The following is a 16,989-nucleotide window of genomic DNA, read 5'->3' as shown; positions in this document are numbered from 1 at the left end:
CTGCTAGTTGTTTCCATCCACTTTAAACAACAAAATGCTCCAAATGGAAAATGAAGAGAGTAACTGCTGGTCAAAGTTCACCCAATACACTCACCACCCAAAAATACTACAAGTCCATTTTATAATTATACTATTAGACACTGTCTGTCGTATTAACCAATGACTTGGCACTGTTTTTAAAGTAAGACTGACAATCACTTGAGAGATAACAGCTTATGGTGGAACAGGATATAATACTAAGATCAAGGTTTTTAAAATCTCAGAATCTCATGTAATAAAGTGTAAAGGTTTATCAGATAATTATCTAGTAACTTCCGCTAAATGTAAAACTGTCTTTCCAACCCATTTAAGTGATGATGAAATACATTTAAAATAGTTTCTGGATCACTCTGATTAAATATTAATATGCATCAGGACTAGGAGTTGGAAAATTACACTTTATAAATTCTTAATAAACCAGCTGTTAATACATGTATGAAGTACTACAGATGAAACCAGCCACTTTTTCGGGGCAAATAAACCTAAGGTTAGGGGTATGGCTCAAGCTACTGCTGGGATAAGGAATGTTACAATTAAATTTACAGTAGATATTGGTTATTATCCTATTTATGTCACCCTATTAAGTACATTCCATTTATAAACAACCTTTACAACTCCTCATCTAAAGCAGTACCATATACTTTGTCTTTAAAAAAATCTGCTTTCTGTTCTAACAGATAAATCTGTTCATCCATTTTGTTCAATATAACAACTGTTATGCTATTAAACATTTCCTATATTTGTTTCACTGCAGTGGTACAGTAGGTCTGATTGCAAATGCAAAATGTTACAGTAATTGACTTGTTTGATGTTTAAAACAGAGGTGAAAGCAAGCCGGTACAGTCCGGGCATCATGATGTTCCAAAAGAAAAAGGCAAAAAGTGCCTGTGCACACTTTTACCATTATCATGTTCCATTTCAGCTCATCAATGACTAGATTCTAGAGTTACTGCTTTCACGTCCTCGGCTTCTTTGCGTTTTCTATTACAGGTATCGTGTAGGCTGGATCAGCAGTACTGCCAGCAAGTTTGTGGTCGATCAGCGACTGCAGGGTATTAGGATCCAGTGTAGTCAGTGAAATCAGGGGGGGTTTACAGAAGTCCACCATGCGATCACCACGTAGCTGATACGGTATTCTCTCTCTCAGAGTTTGCTCACACCACAGGATGCTGTTCTTCATGCTGCTCTGCTGCAGATACAGTCTACCCCACTTATATGTGCTTTGTTTAGTGTTCGGCCCTTTAAAACACCATGGGAGAAAACTCCCTTTAAACTTCCTTCATTTCGACATTACTGGCGAGCAGGAAGAAATAATAATACCCTAGAGGTAATTAAAGCATTCGCATGCGTGCATGTAAATGAAATGATGAATCTACTTCACAGCACAGTGATGTAAATATTTTTAGTACAAAACACAAGCACACAGTGAGTGGACAAAATAACAGAAACACCTAACAATATATGAATATCAAGGACCTCATAAGGAGTAAGGACACCCTTTGCCTTTAGAACAGCTTTAATCCTTCTTGGAATGCTGTCTGTGTGGAGTGGGATATTGCACCATTCTTCAAGAAGAAAAGCCTCCAGTTCTTTGAGGGATGAAGGAGGTGGAAATCTATTTTGCACTCTGCGCTGCAGAACTTCCCATAAAGGGTCAATGATGTTCAGATCTGGTGACTGGGGAGGCCATGGAAGGCTTTTGACTTCATCCTGGTGTTCATGAAACCACTCTTGAATTTGTTGAGCAGTGTGTATGGGGGCATTATCGTCCTGGAATATGGGAACATCATGAGGGAACTGTGTTTGCACCATAGGGTGCTCCTGGTCCTGTAAAATGGCCTCATATTCCTTGACCGTTATACGACGATGCAGAGCAATCAGCGGACCTCATGATTCCCAGGAGATGGCTGCCCATACCATAACGGATCCCCCACCATGTTTAACAGCTGGCAACAGACATTGTGGGGTGAAGGCATCCTTTGGCTTTCTCCAAATGTAAACCCATCCGGATGGAGGAAACAGGGTGAACGAGACTCATCAGACCATATTGCTTTTCCCCATTGCTCAGGTGTGCTGGTTTTGTGCTCCTTACACCAGGTTATGCGTCTTTGTGCACTGGTCTTGGATACAAGCGGTTTCCGAACAGCAGCCCTGCCATAAATCCCAGCTTTGTGAAGCTCAGGACGTACAGTTTTTGTTGAGACTGGGTCACAGAGGTGCCGAGTCAATTCTGTGGTAATTTTTGAGGCTGTACTTTTGTGGCATTTAGCAACTATCCTGTGAAGTTTCCGTCTATCCCTGTCGGTGAGCTTTGACTTGCAACTGCTGTACCTCTTTGCCGATGCAGTTTGTTTTGCAGTTATTGTGACTGATGCACCTGCAATTCAGGCACCAATATTTTGCCTCTTTGGGACTCTTTGGGACTCTGTTTGTTGCCTCATGTTGCTTTGAAAACTCACATATCAAAGTGCTAATTGTCAGACCGCTTTTATAGCTGACAGATACTGCTAATTGGCAATCAACCTAATATGACTCACCTTTGCAGCTGCATTTATAGTTGTAATTTAGTTACTTCAAAGTTAAACTCTTTTTTCATGTGGTGTTTCCGTTATTTTGTCCACCCCCTGTACTTCTCTGCACCATAATCTAGGGGTTTTCCCAGAATTTCTGAAGTGCTGAAAATGGAAATACTTCATAATGTACACAAGTCTTTGCAGTCTTAGCTCCAACAGGGTGGACTTTCGACATTTCATGTTTTAATCAGGTCCCTCCCTTAATAAATGACACTGTGGAAGGAGTAAAGTAGTGATTAGTCTGGATTAGGTAACAGCGACAGGTATTTTAATTTTATCAACATGTGACAACAGAACATCCTGCAGAGAACCTTCTGGATAATCTTGACAGACTCGTTCTGTTTGTTCTTTCATTTTTTCGAGTGAACACCAGTCTCTAAGGCTCTTCCATGGACTGCACAGTAGGCTACTACAGTTAAGGGAAAGAGGCCTGCTGGAAGGATTTACAGGATTCTGATTGATGGGAACCTCCAGAGCAACAGCCTCACAGTGAGTTCAGTGGATCTGCAAGGTGTGAAGTGTGCCAAAAGAAGCCCATGTATTTGCTGGTTGAGTGCCCTCACGACAATGACTCGAAAGGAATTGGTCCGCTGTTCACATGTGCAAACTGAAAATCACTACACTGAGCAGCAGAGCCTCTGTGTCTTTATCTGTGCAAACTGCAGTTGAACTGACCTTTCACTTCAACAACAAGCAAACATACAGTTTGAGCGTGAGGAAACGGATAGAATGTGATGCGAGTAGCCCACTGATTTCTGGACAAAAAAAAAGGCCTTCTGTAAATCTGGCTTTTTTCACTTCCCTGTAAAAACATGGAACCAATCTTAAGTTACCACTTACGAGCACTGAAAGAAGTCAATTTTTTATATTGAGTTATTTTTAAATACATTTTAGCAGAAAGGCTTTTATTAGATACCTTCTGGCTTTGATCATTTCTATTTTGGGCACTGCATAATACTATTGCTCATACTTTTATTATAAAAAGTGTGATTATATTAGCAGTTCATGGCTAATGTTGGTCTTATCTGTATGAAGCTGTCACAAAGAATGTAAGCTGTTTCATTGTTGTGTTTTTTCTTTTCGGTACAGAGCTAGTAAGACAGCTTGGTCTTTCATCCAAACTACAACATTTTGCCAGGCACCATTTTCCTGTTGGCTATTTACTCAATCCTGGTCCAGGAGGCCGGCAAGTAAGAGTATGTAAATATCCCAACTTAACTGAAAACCTGAAGACACAACCTGAAACATCAGGTTCCTAACACTCTAACTGACCCATTACATACCCTACGAGCTCACTACCTGCTGTTCAACAGGGCCTAGATGTGAATGATTATGAACTCACATCCCCCACATGAAACATACTGTTTTAATCACAAGGTTACACCCTATACAAGGTAACTGGACAAGATTATGGTCACCATTTTAGACCTAAATCTAGGGCCTGGAGTGTTCTTTGACTAATTTTCGATCCTGTGTTTCAGTCCTCCAACACCAAGAGGTCAATATAGTATCGTATCGAGCCAGCAAGCCTGTGTGGCTTATTAAGCAATCATCCCATTCCGAAACATTTCAATTACTCAACAAATTAAAAATATTAGCATGCAGATTAACAGAGTCAATGGATACTATTGACAATGCATGTCTGTTTTATCCAGGAGTATTACAAACAATACTGTGATCAATTATTTTAGGAATGTGTATATAGTTAGCAATAGTTTGGCTGTTTGAAGAAATGAAAAATAACTAAAATCAGAAAATGAGTGTAGCAACATAACATACATGAAAACCATGCAAACCAAAAACCAAGAAAAGGCAGTTCACAAGCATGTAAATTCCACTTAGTTCAGTAAAAGAAACTTTTTTGTTGGTTTACCTGTTGTTCTTTCATAACTTGACTCTCTTCATTGGGGCAAGATAAGTAATACAGCTAAATATTGTTTCGCTTTTCATGTTAAGCTGGGAACTAATTTTTCATTTCATTCAGAAATTCATTCAAACACAATCACTACCATTCTGAGTAGTGTTTGCATTTGCCCACTTACAACTTACATTTACGTTCAATACCTGGAATAGAATCTAATCCACACCCAAAACACACACTAGCTTTGAGTCAAATATGTTGACTGCTTTGAAAAAATGTTCAGTTGTTTGTATGAAACAGGTTTTCAGGTATTAATTGTTATGGGATGAAGTGGACGCTGATTTTTAAAATCTAATTCTCTGAAGGTTTTAACACACAGCTTGTCTATTGTTCTATCTGCCTTGTGTATTTACTGCTGAAATGCTCAGTATGTGATTATTATTATATACTTCATGGTCTCTTTACAACTCTCAGACCACGGTATTAGATCTTGCAGTGTCATGCCAAGTGCTAGTGACAGTGTCCCACCATCAGGGTGTGGTTTCCAAACACTGAACATTCTTGAGGGCCTTCAACATCCAAGTCTTTGGTGAAATGTACACGTTTTCATAAAAACCTGGGTAAAAAACTAATGTATTTAAATGTTATTCTGCAGCAGCGAACCAAGTGCCCCATTGTGGCTACATGGTTCAAGAGGCAGCTTTAAGGGTTGAATATAGCCTTTCACTGAACACTTGCTTTCTCACAGCTGCAACAAGCTTCTTTGCTCTGAGGAAATTATTTGCCCATACATTACTTATAAAGGGCTGCTATAAGGGTAAACCATGTCAAAATGCACTGCATTTAGCAACCAGCCTTGAAGAATGTCATTGTGTGCTTTGATCATGTAACCAGCATTATCTGAGACTGATCAGTCATGTTTTTAATATCAACAATTCAAACATGTTTTGTGCAACCAATGAATAGACATAATACAATATAATATTATACAATAATAGGCACATAATCAGTATCTGCCACAGTAACTGTCAATTCCTGGTACTTGATTGTCTTTGCAAGACATGCAGTGCATGCAAAACAGAGACTTTTACTGTTGTAGATTCCTCATTAACTACATTTAACAATAACATTTTGATCAGTACAAACCAGCGGTCTGTAGTGACTACTTTCTCAGCTGACTCGCTGTAGGAACTGCCCCACCACTTATTGTACGCATGTTGAGAAAATAGCACATCTTTGAATGGTTCACTTTAACTAAGGGAATACAAGTAAAGAACAATACCTCTGTCAAACTGTAAGTCATAGCATGCCTGTGTTCCAATATGTCTTTTGTATGTTTTTACACAGGACTCCCACTCACTGCTGTCTTAGCCTTTTGCTTTGTGTTTTTTATTTTCAATATTGTTGTATTGTTATCATTTGAGTGTAACCCAATGATAAATAGCAGCTTTTGAAAAATACTTCACATAGCACTTATACAGGCAAGTAAATTATTTTTGACCCAGTTTACATATTTATACGTTTATAATTTTCTTTGCCCCTTTCCTTTAACTGCATCAATTGTTTTGCACACCAAAATTAATCATACTAATCACAATTCCTGTGCTGACTAATGACTAAAGAGATCAGAGTGTCTGGAAGATAACAACTGAACTACAACTTAAAAGCACCAAAGGTCAAGAAAACCTCCCAGACCCTATCTAAAGTTCTTATTCACCTTCAGTACAGACAGTAGATATTAAATTTAGTCACTATATTATGTATAGTTATTATATCACAGGAGATATTAGTGAAAGCCAGTCAAAGGGTATTTTTTCGCTGTGCAAAAAGCTTTACATTTTTAAATCTCCCTTAAAGCTGTTTGCATAATTATAAGTTATTAAATCATCATTTTAGTATGTTTTCAGTACATGTATACAGATGCATGGAGTACCAGTGCCCCATCAGTTCTGTGGCAAGCTTGTGCAGAAATGCAGCATAAGGTGTTTAAGGAATTAGTGTGGACTATGCTTCAGTTGATCCCCGTACTTCTCCTGTGAGCTTGAGTTACACCTGGAAAACAGAAACTACTGCAGAAGGAGAGGGACTGACTCATTAGAAACGAATGAGATGCCCATCAAAAAACGCAAAGGCAAGAAACTGACCTTGATTAAATTATGAGGCAAATCATTGCATTATGAACACATGCTGTCCTCACGAGATCAATGTTGATACAACACTGCGGTTAAAACTTATTTTGATTCAAACTGCTTCCCTGCATAACAAAACCTGTTCCTCTGATCTCACTTGGTGGATGTCCAGCCCTTTCAGCATCATTGAGTTGGCATGGACATGTGAACTCCACAACCTGGAAAACCTGCTGTAATTTATTTTTGACAAAAATGATATTCTGTACTGTGTGCTATGAAACAATGTCATCAATATTGATGAGGCTCAGCGTGGGCCTCAATACAGAAGATAATGCCACGACAAACCGGGTACACGAGGGGACACACACACAAAAACAATGTTGAATAGATATAAACATGCCGTTTTTTTTAGAAAAGGAGCATTATTATACAGTTCATCACATCCGATGAGGACCAGTGCGAACAAAAAATAACAGCACAACAGCCAATAAATACTAAGAGTGAAGGGTGTCCTAACGTGTGGTTTCACCCGGTGGTACCTACATTAATCATATTTTAGCTTCTTCCCAAAACATGACCTAAAGGCGTGGCAGCCAGGTGGGATTGCCAATTTAATAATGTGAATGAAAAAGACGGATGCAGACGGCTTTCGGATGTCTGAGAAATGTTGAATGGCTTGGCTACACAATTTGAGCCCTTCGTGATGTGGATATTGCACTCTTACGAACAGAACGCTGTCGTCTAATATCAAGGAAACACAGCATCTGTAAGATAAGAAAAGGGGTTCTTCCACGTTTTAGAGCATTCCCCGTCCACTCATATCAATTCAATTACACAACATCGCAGCACATCTGCAACACTTACAGTTCGCACCCCCAAACACAATGAGAAAACATTCCAGACGAAAAATCAACTCACCTGGCTCGGTAAGACGCTGAAACACACACCCTATTATACCCCTTAAACGTATATACAATTCTAAAACATTTAAAATACATAAAATGGAACGGATGTTACGATTTAATTGTGCTATCTGCCTCCTGACACTGGCCTGTGATCTGCCCGGAAGTGACTGGAACGTCGTTGAGTTATTATTACGCGTCGGCACACGCTGCTCTCTGATTGGACAGCGGGAGGTGGCGCGCGTCGGGGGCCGGTCTGTGACGTCCCGAGCGGAGCAGCGGGGTTACTCGCGGTTATTGTGTCTTGAGGAAGGCTGGGACTGCAACGCGGCATCTGCCACAAGGAAAAAGAGAGAAGCGGCCAGCTCTGCGTGCTAGGCAATGCGGCACATCCCTCCGAGCTGAAGTCACGATCAGCGGGACAGGGCTTGTGGGACAATGCCAGTGGAAAAACAGAGAGGAGCTCGTGGATCGCCTGTTTGGTTCAGTAAAGAAGTGAAGTAGGCAGCTGCAACCCCCATCTCAGCTCAATACAATAAGAGCACCACAGCTATCCGGGTTGTAAAACTGTGGCTCTTGCATTATAAAAGGGACCATGGCAGACTGCCACCCCTCTAGGACACAGTAACAAAACCACGAGGGTTCTTTCAAACACTGCAAGCTCTGTGAATTGGACGTGCAGCTGGACTCCATCAAGTGCAAGGCATTTTATTAATATTAAACAGTTTTGAACGTTTCAGCTGGGGCCTGGCCAGATTCATAATTTTCCAATGAAGCTCCTCTTAGACACAAATGAGCCCTGCTATCCCTTTGCATGAAGCTGAAGGAGATCCTGTCTACATATAGCGATGTGTAAAATGCCTCCCAAGCAAACTCTATCCAGCTACCCTCTTTACTGTCCTGCAGTCACATGGGGGCCCATACTGGAAGCTAAATGAAGGCCTTATATTACTGAACAGGGGTGAGACTGGATGAGCATGAGCCCATAAAAACAGACTAATCACCTCACTGTTGCGAGAAACCCGCCTCTAGGACAGGTGCTTCCAGGCTCGTGGTTACAGCCTACACGGTCTGTGTAAAACAGGGTGAAGACTGAGTACTGCTCTGCTGCCATGGCCTGACGACCCTAGAAGCAGATCAGAGAGTGAGCTCCTTGTGGGAGCAGAGGACTCACAGAAGGTGGATCAGGCTGTGGACAATAAAAAGCAGTCAGGGTGGAGGAGGAAGAGGTACAGGTGTGCCTGAAGGGGCACAATCAGGAAGAGCTGCTTCTCTTCCCCTGCAGCAGGATTGTGGGAAGGTAGGGGCAAGGGTGACGCAAGTTTCACTCTGAAAACAGGAATAAAGAGGATGACTGCTTCACTCTCCTTTTCTGACATCTTTGAGTTATGGATGGAGATCAGTGAGGAAGATGTGCAAACGAGAGCGAAACCTGCATTTGAACTCTGAACGGGATGGCAAATGGTCAGTGTTTGAACCACTGTGGGTCAAAAGGTGAAGCTCAGTAAGGTGACAGATTAACACGCTAATTCAAAATAAAGACGCTCACAGTTTCGTTTCAAAGTTGTAACATGAAGAATTTAATCTTTTTTTTAAACAATGTGCTATAGCTTTTATGAATGTCTCTTCATGTCCGCACAAAAATACATGAAGACCGTATGTTTCTTCAGTGGTGCAGGTACAAGAACAGTGTGTCCCCACTAGCCAGTGGAGTCAGACTTCCATTATTGTAGAATAATAACCCTGGTAATATTTTGAAATGGGTACTATGAAAAAATAAGTAAAAATTTGGTCTCTTTCTCGCAAGCAGCAGACAAAAAGACAATACAGTTTTCTACTATTTATTTTTACTCAAGAAGACTATGCAAAAAGTGGGCAGACAGCACTTAACATGTGTAAGGTCACACATGGGATTTGTGTTTGTCAGGCATTCCTACAGCAGCATGAAGTTTTAGTTTCATTTCCTTTAGAAAGCCATTCTGTAACAGTTACTAGTGCAACCATTAGGCAGGCAAGGCCTTCCTTGTTTTTCCAGAGATCAAGTCCTAGTTTATGTCATAAACAAACTCAGAAAAATGAGACGGATTAGCCCAGTAATAGCACAATAGAATTTAAAGTGACCTAAATTTTACCCGAATCTCACGTGACATTAAAGCCATGTTCTATTTTTAACAGTTGTGTGCTTCTCTGGAAAAGAAAATCATCTGAGAGAGAAACCTGATACCCACCAACTTTAACTCTTAAACTGCCAAGAGTTCAAAGAATTTTCCCTCTCCATGTCATAATTCCTAACCTGTAAGATTCACATTCAAAGCGATTTCTATTCCATATGTTGCTTCAGAACTGTTAATATGTAGTACATGTAGTAATTTGCGTGTATGCGTTTTCTGTATGTATACATACACACTTGTATAACCACATATTAAAATACACTAAAGATATTGATAAGGATGAGCTTAATGACAACGTGGCATACTCCACTTTCCTCAAGCAAAACTGCAACACTGCTGACATTACTGTAGTTGAAACAGTGAATTTCTTGGTTTCTCTGGACAGGTAATGGTCTCCTCTGTGAACACATATGACAGGAGTTAGTTAGACTCTCACCTCCCAAGTATAATAATATTCTCAACCCCTTTTAACTCTTAGAACAATTGCTACTCCCAACTGTTTAACCCATTGTGTGTTTGTAGGTAACACACGTACTGTATATGACAATTTCTCAGGAAAAAATGACAGGTTGCTTATAAAAGATACAGGAACATGCAGTATTTTATAAAACTTTATGAATCCCATACAGTCTAAAATAATATCTCTGTATTTAAGCCTGTACTCAAGTGAAGATCAGATGATCACGCTGGGGTATTCCATACTGGGCCTTATGTTGTTCAAACAGCTGGGTCAGCTCCTCCAGGTACTTGCTGTGCAGCTCGTCCACCTCTTCAGCTGAAGGGTTCGCATTTTGTTCCACTTCAATGGGCTTCCCTACTGCAAGTGGAAGGACAATGACAAGGGGGCGATGAGTTCAGGTCTCCTGCCCTCAATGACAACAATCCTGCAGGCTTAATAGATCACTGTCCATCATCATCCCCTGATGACACAGAGAGAATACTAAACCCTTCTTCTGAAGGTGAAAGACAGATTTAAAATAAGTTGAAATTCCATCATCATAAATTAAACATTAAACCCGAACAAGACATTTATTTAATGTGCTTTTTAATTTTAACATCTCATATATTAACATTGAATAATATTTGTAATGACAGTTTTATATTTTTAAAGGGAGAATAATAAAGGACAATGTTTCCAACTGAGTTATTTTCCTACTGGGCGAGGTTATCTTCCCGTAAAAGTCAAAGTAAGGTTTAGGAGATTAACACACAGCGTTCAAAGTGAATTGCTTTGGCCCTGTAAGATTAGATTTATTCCACAGCATGGATCTGATTTTTTTTATTCTTTGGCGACTTGCAGTTTTTGTGTAGCGTTCCAAGTTTCTCATTTGTTCATTATATAACAAACACAAACTGATTAAAAAGCAAGAGTTTTGAAAGTCCAGTGATGAAGAGTCTTGTGGTTAAGAAAAATATATTTTTTAAAAAGATAAATCACATCTATACACTTTTCCCCATTAAGCAAACATGACAAAAACACTGTGAAAAGTGCAGCAAGGGCAGAACTCTAGTAGGTCATTACTACAAATTGGTGTTTCAAGGTTCAGTTTTAATGTAGTATTTTGGTGGATGAAATGAGTAAAAACAAAAGGGTTTAAGGCAAAATTAACACCTGTCATCCCTCAACTAAAAGTGTAAATCACCTATTTAAAAGTGAAATCACTCATGTTGCCCACTTGTGGTTTAACTTCATGCATTAACATTTTTATGTCCCCTTAATGGAATTAGAAAACATACAGTCATCCTTAGACTTACCTATAGTGTAGATGGGTTTTCTGTAGGGCATGAAACCAAAGCTGTACTGAAACACCCCTCGGGCATGAAAGATTGGCAAACTGAACCCCATCATCTTCCGCAGCCTTTCCTGGATAGTCCTCACTATTGATCCCTTAGGATTCTTCAGTTGGTTAAAGAGCTCATTCTCTCCAAAGGAAAACACTGGGACCAAGTGTGCTCTAAGACATGTAAAGAATATTTACTTTCAAGAAGTTACCGATAAGATGAGCAGATACCGTTTTCTTTAAAGATCACATTCTTTGGTATACACAGGCAACCCACAGCTGGGCCCCCACAGAGAAAACTAAATTTCAAACAAAAGGCTTATTGATTTTGTTTGAAAACGTTTGCTCACTCCAACCCCCTATGGAAATCTACATACATTTTAAAACCCTCTTCTCATATGTATATATATTTCAATTATTAAAAATACCATTCTTGCAGACTTTTACTTGAGCATTTAGGAAGGAACGTGTCACATCTACACATAAAAGAAGATGGGTGGACCACTGCCTCCCCCAGTACATCTGCACATCTAAATCTGCTGGCTTTTACAGTTAGAGATAAAATAAGGCACCAATTTCTGTCACAGACCAACAAATAGCTTGATGTTCACACTGATGCCTACAGTATAATAACAGTTGTCTGGTTCATTATTTTGAAGGATGGGATGGTTTAGCTTAATTTCACAAAATCCTTTATTTACACTTTGCTCATAAACCTGTGAAACCACCTGCATTTGTGGTGTTGTTATAACATCCCAATTAAAGTCTATTTATATGATGTCCAACTTCAGTCTTAAAAAAAAAACTTCCAGCTACTTAAATGCAGCATATCTGCCTGCCTGTTGTTTATGCTCAGAATGCACAATCAAATGCTACAATCCTTAGCTGAACACCACTTGTCCAGAATAGACAAATGTGCCATATAGTATACTGTGAACAGTTTGCTGATGTGTGCACAAATAAGAAAGGTATCACTTCCTTCATCACATATCACTTTGAAGATATAAGTTGTATGCCAACAACTTAAAAGCTACTACATAAAATGTCCTAACGAAAAACTGCTGAAGAAAATCACAGCTGAAACAATACAATTTGGATTCAAACATGCATTTGGAAGGTGTTTAATTTCCATTGCTTTCCTGAAGATTTAAAAGACTAATTGTTTTGAATGTAGGCAGGCATGTCTATTATAGCCTATTATGTGCAGCTATATACAGCAGATCAAACCATGTACAATAGGAGTTTCAAACTTTGTGCAGGACCCAGTGTATTCCTACCTGAATAGTTAAACATTTAGCCTAATTATCTTCTTAGTAACACATATACAGGATTTTCCATAAGGCCTTTTACAATGGGTTAATCAAACATTCCCATCATTAAAGATACCTAGAAAACTCATATATGCAGTTAATTAAATGATGGGACTCAGTCCTCAGGTTGGAATAGAAACCAGAATTAAAATAGACACTCCAAGAAATGAGTTGGTACGACTCCCCCCCCATACAAAAAAGTCTGGGCACAGAAGACACAGCTGACATCTGCAGCAATTTGTGTGTGTACAGAATCACTGCTGACAAAAAAAAAAACTCTGTAATATCTGCTAATTTCCTTAATGGTTTAATTTGCTTCCTTGGCTGTATAACTGTATAACATTGCCAGCAGCCATCTCACTCTGCAACACAACTGAAGCTCAGCAGGTGTGAGCCTGGTCAGTACCTGGATGGGAGACCTCCTGGGAAAAACTAAGGTTGCTGCTGGAAGAGGTGTTGATGGGGCCAGCAGGGGGTGCTCACCCTGCGGTCCATGTGGGTCCTAATGCCCCAGTATAGTGAGGGGGGACATCCTTTGGATGAGGTGTAAAGCCGAGGTCCTGACTCTCTGCGGTCATTAAAAATCCCAGGGTGTTTCTTGAAAAGAGTAGGGGTGTAACCCCGACATCCTGGCCAAATTTCCCATCATGGCCTCCTAATAATCCCCATCTATTAATTGGTTTCATTACTCTACTCTCCTCCCCACTGATAGCTGATGTGGGGTGAGCGTTCTGGCGCACTATGGCTGCTGTCGCATCATCCAGGTGGGGCTGCACATTAGTGGTGGTGGAGGGGAGTCCCCATTACCTGTAAAGCGCTTTGAGTGGAGTGTCCAGAAAAGTGCTATATAAGTGTGACAAATTATTATTATTATTATTATTATTATTATAACTGGCAGCCCGCTGTGTTTGAGATCTGCGTGCATATCTGCCATGAACTGGGGTCCCGAGAGCCTTGTTGGTCACTCACCCGCACTTGAGAGCGATCCTGACGAAGCCCTTCCTGTTGAGCGCTTCCAAGATCAGACTGCCGGGCCTCGCATCCAAGGCCTCCGCGGCTCCGCCGATCACGATGACGGAGACCCTGCCTCCTCCTTCTCGACCCAGCACGTGTGTAACGGCTCTCTTGGAGCAGGAAACCACACCTGCACACGTACAGGTGGGCCACAAGGTCACTCACTGCACAGACACAACCGGGACACCAGGAGACCGCCTCCTCAAATCACCTTGAGCACGCTGCTTTGCAACAACAAAACGCATGTTCTGAACATATAAACCGCTGTGTAGCTGAACAAAACAGTTGTGAACAGTGTGGTGGCTCTTTTTTGACAAAATACTGATCTCAGTGAGATTTCTAGCTTTTCAGGTAGATTTAGATTAGGATTGTAACTGGTGTGTGTCCATCAGCCCAGGGTGAAACATATACTTTGTTTATCCATACTGTGTCCTATTTTGCAACCATGATTTAAATATTACAACAGACTGATTTATTTCACAAATGTCTGTTGAGAAACAGTACTGTCCTCACAGCTGATATTTCTTCTCAGAAACAGCAACTGTTTTCTGTATGACACAAAGTACAAGAACAATAGACACTCCTACAATACCAACAAAAGCACCGCAACACATATTTGCGTGCATTTGTACCGCTGGTTCAGCAATCAGCTTTATTACGGTTCTTTGAGAGGTGCTATTTGAGAACTGCCAGACCTGCTTGCTGTCTTGAATAGTTTAAATGCTTTACCCTCCATTACATGTTGCCATTCTTAGAATAAATATGACCTCTATGCGATAATCACATACACTAGCTATGTTTTTAACCTCGGTGTCCTGTTAGTTCTAACATCCAGATACAATCACCGTTCCTTTTATTGAAAAAGATATCCGCGAGGACATCTGTTTGGATCATATATTGCTGTAGCACTACATTCAATTCCTATTCCTGTTGTTATTTCACTTTTCAAGCAGACAGGAAACAAATTCCAACTCTTTTTAAGTAAGCGTGATAGAATAATGTTCCACCTAAATCTGGAGTTATCAGTGGTCCTGATAATGATATCTGAAGACCCAATACACATTGTGTCCAGGTGGTCACAGTTCATGGACCAAAGCATTTCAAAGCTGGAGAAGTTCCTGCTGCTGTCTCTCACCTGCAGCCATGATGTACTCTCGAAAGAAAGGGAAACGGAACCAGAAGGGAAGTACATGGAGGTATGGAGTCAGGCCAGGGAAGAGCTCCCTGAATCCCGTGTGCTCCGTGCAGAAATTCCCAAAGGCCCCAGCCACCAGAATGCCATGAGGATGAAATCCAAACAGGTAGTTTTTCCCAGGGTCCAGGTCACAGGTTTTTATAAGCTTTAGATTCAAACATGGTCATGAAAACATCACAGAAATAAAAAAAGAAAGAAAGAAAGCTCTGATGGTTTATGGTTTAATGTCTGGCAGGAAACTTAAGGCAGAAACTAAAAATTCCTGAAAACTGTCAGCCTACGGCAGAAATTCTGTCCACTGAGCCATTTCAACACAAACTATTTATAATGCATAATTACACATATACCATTCTTTCCTTTGTTTCCAGAATTATTTCTGACACATTCAAAAACCAAATGTGCAGGAATGAAGTATAAACACTTTACAAGTTGCCTTTTAGAGACTCACAAACAAGTTTCTTGGATGATTCTTTGTATTGTTACAGATCAGATGTTTTGAGCAACTTGTCAGAACAGAGGCTTATGTGTAAGGAAGATAGAAACTCCTGATTGCTCAAAGCCCCGTTACTTTATATTTCTTTTGCTTCTCGACTTACGTGGATGGGGAAGTAGTCTCTGAAATATTTCCAGATCCTCCAGTTTCTGACCCATGCGGATCTCCTGCCTCCGCACTGCGGTGTGTCCCAGTCCAAGTACAACCACAGCCCATAGAGGGCAGCACAATGCCAGTAGCCGCTGAGGACACTCAGAACGTACAGGACCATACAGCACTGAGCTGAGAAGAAAGAGCAAAAGACACTGGTTTAATCACGTGATCAAAAAGAGCTTCGACGTGTTTAATGAATACATTTGCTAACTTCATTACTCAGATCACAAACGCTCTTCTGATTCAAGCATACGCCATGTAGGCGTCGTTTGATTTTAAATGACTAGAACAATCATTTATCGCTAATCATTTATCATCATCCAGGTGGATGCTGCACATTGGTAGTGGTGGAGGGGAGTCCCCGTTACCTGTAAAGCGCTTTGAGTGGAGTGTCCAGAAAAGCGCTATATAAGTGTAAGCAATTATTATTATCATCTAAGCTGAAGTATTACGTATGCAATTCGTTGACAGGTTTTTATTTTTGAAGAAGAGTATTCTTGTATTTAAACGTTTACCTATACAGAAAATTCCTTTCGAATTCGTACCGAATTCTGTTTCGGTGTAGTGACCGACTTTCACGTCTCATTATTTCTATCACTACTACATTTTAATATTGCCTCATAGAAAGTATGAGCAAAAACTACAATAATTAACATTAAATGCGCTACAAACACCATTAAAATACACACATATAACTCTCCTGTAAGTTACTTCATTAAGAAATAGGCTCATCATGTTTCCAAAAATAAATACAGAACTTTTACACTCAAGTTGCACCGGTTCTGTTGGAAGTTAGCTGATGATAAAAAATCACTACAGGTGCTGTACCGAGGAAGAGGAAAGAGAAGACCCATTGCAGGACAGCAGCAGTTTCCAGCCTCCTGTTCAACGGAATACGTAGGGGAGCAAACTCAATCGCCACCATGGCCAAAAACAAAGTCCACGAAGTCCACAGAGCAGAACAATGATGAAGAAATGTTTAACAGACGCAGGCTCCTTTTCAATACGGCCGATTCACTTTTTTTTCCGCTTCTCTTTCATTGCGTGTCCGTTAAAACCAGTCTCCGGGAACGCTAGGTCATCCTAGTTCACTTTTTGCCAGGACAACATAGCTTTCATAGTAAGCATATCCATCATCAGTGCCATAGTTCCTATGCTTAGCGTGTCATTTTCCCCATCGAGAGGAACACTGCTATAAAAGGTTTCTTCAACAAGGTGACCAGGACGGGAGCAATATTTTATCTGGTAGTCGCATAAGGAAATAGGACAACCACGTGCAACTTTCTCGAGCCTGAAAGACTTCCCCAGCTGTAAAGGGACCCGTGTGACGTCATTCGCCACTTGTAGCTCATCAATGATTCTGATTTA

The 16,989-nt window shown here is 40.4% G+C and overlaps 2 protein-coding genes across 2 annotated transcripts in view; both read right to left on the bottom strand.

Annotated features, from left to right (window-relative positions):
- The window catches only part of acsl3a (acyl-CoA synthetase long chain family member 3a), a 35,382-nt gene extending 27,695 nt beyond the window's left edge, over window positions 1-7,687 (bottom strand). Inside the window, exon 1 of the mRNA XM_088913648.1 lies at window positions 7,521-7,687. The gene's annotated coding sequence lies outside the window, so the exon portion shown is untranslated. The remainder of the gene's footprint in view (window positions 1-7,520) is intronic.
- Window positions 7,688-9,060: 1,373 nt separating this feature from the next.
- On the bottom strand, window positions 9,061-16,947 carry LOC148836924 (2-acylglycerol O-acyltransferase 1-like). Its single transcript, XM_088912754.1, has 6 exons — window positions 16,450-16,947; window positions 15,572-15,750; window positions 14,916-15,120; window positions 13,736-13,910; window positions 11,431-11,630; window positions 9,061-10,492 (listed from the first exon to the last, which is right to left on the bottom strand). The coding sequence occupies exons 1-6, from the start codon at window positions 16,544-16,546 to the stop codon at window positions 10,338-10,340; spliced, it is 1,011 nt and encodes a 336-aa protein (XP_088768880.1). The 5' UTR covers window positions 16,547-16,947; the 3' UTR covers window positions 9,061-10,337.
- Window positions 16,948-16,989: the final 42 nt, after the last annotated feature.

This window comes from Atractosteus spatula, chromosome 4 (assembly GCF_055471065.1).
Source record: "Atractosteus spatula isolate fAtrSpa1 chromosome 4, fAtrSpa1.hap1, whole genome shotgun sequence".
Taxonomy (NCBI): domain Eukaryota; kingdom Metazoa; phylum Chordata; class Actinopteri; order Semionotiformes; family Lepisosteidae; genus Atractosteus; species Atractosteus spatula.
This window is presented reverse-complemented; position numbering and strand designations above follow the sequence as displayed.